The sequence below is a fragment of the Mandrillus leucophaeus genome, unplaced genomic scaffold, assembly GCF_000951045.1.
Source record: "Mandrillus leucophaeus isolate KB7577 unplaced genomic scaffold, Mleu.le_1.0 Scaffold130, whole genome shotgun sequence".
NCBI lineage: Eukaryota > Metazoa > Chordata > Mammalia > Primates > Cercopithecidae > Mandrillus > Mandrillus leucophaeus.
Window position 1 is genome coordinate 2,658,818 of NW_012101255.1, and position 3,271 is coordinate 2,662,088.

General features: G+C 45.1%; 1 protein-coding gene across 1 annotated transcript in view; it reads left to right on the forward strand.

Annotated features, from left to right (window-relative positions):
• Nucleotides 1–2,638: 2,638 nt before the first annotated feature.
• SIAH2 (siah E3 ubiquitin protein ligase 2) overlaps nucleotides 2,639–3,271 on the forward strand; it is a 22,148-nt gene continuing 21,515 nt past the window's right edge. Inside the window, exons 1-2 of the mRNA XM_011972806.1 lie at nucleotides 2,639–2,810; nucleotides 3,010–3,127. Of these exons, the coding sequence (XP_011828196.1) occupies nucleotides 2,639–2,810; nucleotides 3,010–3,127 (290 nt within the window). The remainder of the gene's footprint in view (nucleotides 2,811–3,009; nucleotides 3,128–3,271) is intronic.

A 3,271-nucleotide genomic window follows, 5' to 3' on the forward strand; every position in this document is an offset into this window, starting at 1 on the left:
GGGGCCTTACAACACCTCCAGATTCCCCACAAGCCTCCCCTGATGAGGAATTTCCATGCAGCAAGCTCCAATGCATACCTGAGTCATCTCCAAAAAGCCAACCACAATTTGCTCTGTAAATGCACACCATTTGCCTGATGGCAGAAGTTGCCTGATTTGCAAAACCACACAATTTGTAAGTTACAGAAAAAAAGGGCAAGAGCTTGTCTGCCTAGCTGGAGCACTTCTCATTGAGCTCAGCAGTTTAGTGAGATTAGGAACTCACCTGTGAGGTGTTTTTTTTTAAGACTCACCCTGCTATTTTAAGGAAAGAAAAGGCTACTCAGTACACCCCCGGTCTTTCAAGCTTAGCACAGAGCAGATGGGTTAAGGAGAGGTGTCCTGCTTGACATATGCAATCTGGGACTCAGTAGGTGGGCGAATGAGGCCAACCTCTCATACAGCAGATGTGGTAAATGAGTCATTAATCAGGAGATAACAAAAGGCTGGACCCTGCTCCCCCAGACCACAAAGTCACTCACTAAACAGGCCCAGAAGCAGCAGCGACGCTCCCAAGGGTAAATAAACCTCGCAACAACTCAATTCAGCACACATTTTGAGTACACGCTAAACGCGACCTCTGAGCTCACTGCCCTCTGGAAGAGGAGGCTCTAGCTCACAGTGCCTGCTGTGCAAAGGTCACCTTTCTTTGTTTCAAAAGTCGCCAAGAAAGGAGGAAGAAGAAAGGCGACTGGGAAGACCAGCCTGGTCACTTATGTGGCTCACATAGCAGACCTATCCACTCTCCCCCTGCCTACCTTCAGCAACTGCCCAGAGTTTTTGGTTTCAGTTCTGTTTTTTAATTACCCTGGTTGACTTAATCAGGTGTGCAATGATGTGAAGAAGGAAGAAAAGAAGAAATTTCTCTATACCAGGGGAGGCATCTGCCAGGGTAAGAGTGGCTGGGTTCGTTGTATTTTTAGAAAAATAAACCAAATTCTCTCTGCAGAGAATTGCTTTTTCTGTTCTTTGTTTCAACACCTCCCAAACCAAACTGCTTTCTGAATGACCAGGTCCTATCTAGCTGGAATACTTAAAGCTCATGTCAACTGGGCAAGCGTGAGGACTCCAGTCTCCTAATGAGAGCTAGTAAGAAGCCGTGGGAATGGGGATCATCACACCAAGAGGCTGGAAGTGGAAGGAAAGAAAATGCATTCCAGTAATAAATTCCAAATGCTTTGATTTTAAACTAAGAATGAAAAATATTACATTTTCTCCAATAACAGTAAGACTGTAGGTGATTTTTGTGTCATCACTTATGTTTTGTGTCATAAAAAGGTGAAAATGAAATAAATAGAATATGATTTAATTTTTCTCTCTAGACCAGCTAAGGAAAGAGTTTATGTAAAGTTTGCCCACAAAATTCAGTGCTTTATTATAGGCTGAACAACTGTCTTCTGACTCTGTTGAGTGTGCTAATCTTAACTCTTTAACCAGACTATAAGTAGGAGTCAGGCATAATTTAGAGGCATACAGACTAGTAGTTAAGAAGAAGGGCTCCGAGCATGTTCCCACATTCTCAGCTATGTGATCTTGAGCAAAGTAACTTATGTCTCGGTTTCTTCAACTGTAAAATGGAGATAAAAGTAGTATTCATCATATAGAGTTATGATAAATACTTAAAACTGTTCGTGCCCAACATATGGTGGGCACTCAATAAACATTAATTATTATATTATTATGTTCCCCACCTATCCAAAAACTCAGGTTCAGCCATGTTACTAAAGAGCTTTCAAAAACCTACAAAACCTAGTGTTGTTACTTGTGTGTTCTTAAAAAAAACAAACAAAACCCTACAGTGGTTTACCCCATCATTGAGGTAAATGTCTTATTAAGCCAGTTGAGGCTCCGCTTGTGCTAACCCCACACCCCTACGCTCCCGTTATATCCCCTCCAAGTCCCAATGCAATCCCAGAATTCATTCTTTCACTCTGTGCTTTTTAGCTCCTGCTATAATGCCTTCCCACCCCTGTGGTATCTGAAATCCTTCCTCTCCCATGAGTGTTTGATTATTGGGCCTTGCTCTCTTACTAGAATGTAAACTGTATGAGAACCATTCTCAGAGCTCCAATAGTAGCTGATACGTGATAAATGCTCAGGAAACATTTACTGAACGATTGAATATCTACAACTATTAAGTTTTTTCAAGATTTATACCAAATTCCATCAATTCCATGCATGCAGTCATTCTATAGAAGCCCTTTGTAAGATTAAACTTTATTTCTTCTGGGCTCTAATGCCGTATTTCTTGGACAAATTGTATTCATTCATATTAAACATCCACTAATATTTTTAAAAAGATAACAGCTAATGTTTAAACAGTGCTTATGATGAGCGAGGTTGTTTTAAAAGCTTGAAACATATTAAACTCATTTACTCCTCACTGCCCCACCTATAAGATAGGTATTGTTTTTATTCCACTTTTACAGTTGGAGGGAACCATTTTTCACTCAGTCCTAATAGTTGGTCCTTACCTCTGTGTCTCCTACAAACATCCGATTTCCACCTAGGGTAACCCTTTCCCCAATTCTGGAATCTTTGGCTCAAGCAAAGTTTGCAGAAAAACAATTTAACTCGGAGCACACAGTTACATTTGGACATGCGGTTCACTCCTGGCTACGGTGCCCTCTCTAGCGCTTCTGCTGGGCGCGCAGGGTGGCCTACAGCTCGCAACAAAGACTCGGACTTCGGCCGGCTCTCTACCAAGCGGACGCAGCGCCCTACACTGGAGGCTCACCTACTGTCTTCAGAGACCTCACGACCCAACCCACGTTTCTGGCATTCCTAGATGATCTCCAACTCTTAGCCAACGCTGTCCATGAGCTCCCTCCTCGGCCTGCTATACAAGCCAGGGGCGCTTAATTCAACGAAGCTTCCTCCTGGTCCGCTGGGAAAGGAATAAAGGGGGCTTACCTCCTCCCCACCGCCCCCCCTCTTTACTCAACCCCACCGTTAACTGTACAAAACTAGGTCCTGTGCCCGCTGCAGACCCAACTCGGCCCCTCGCCCTGCTCCCACCCAATGCTTCCCTTCCTGACTCCGACCACAGAACTCGGTTGGCCGCGTCGCCCTCCTCGCCCGCACGCTGGTGACTCAACCCTGAGAAGACAAACCTCTCGGTTTTTTCCGACCAGTGCAGGGGCGCCGGCGCCCCGCCCCTGCCCGCCAGCGTACAGTCCCACCCACAGTCCACGCCCCACTTCGGCCGGCTCTCTACCAAGCGGACGCAGCG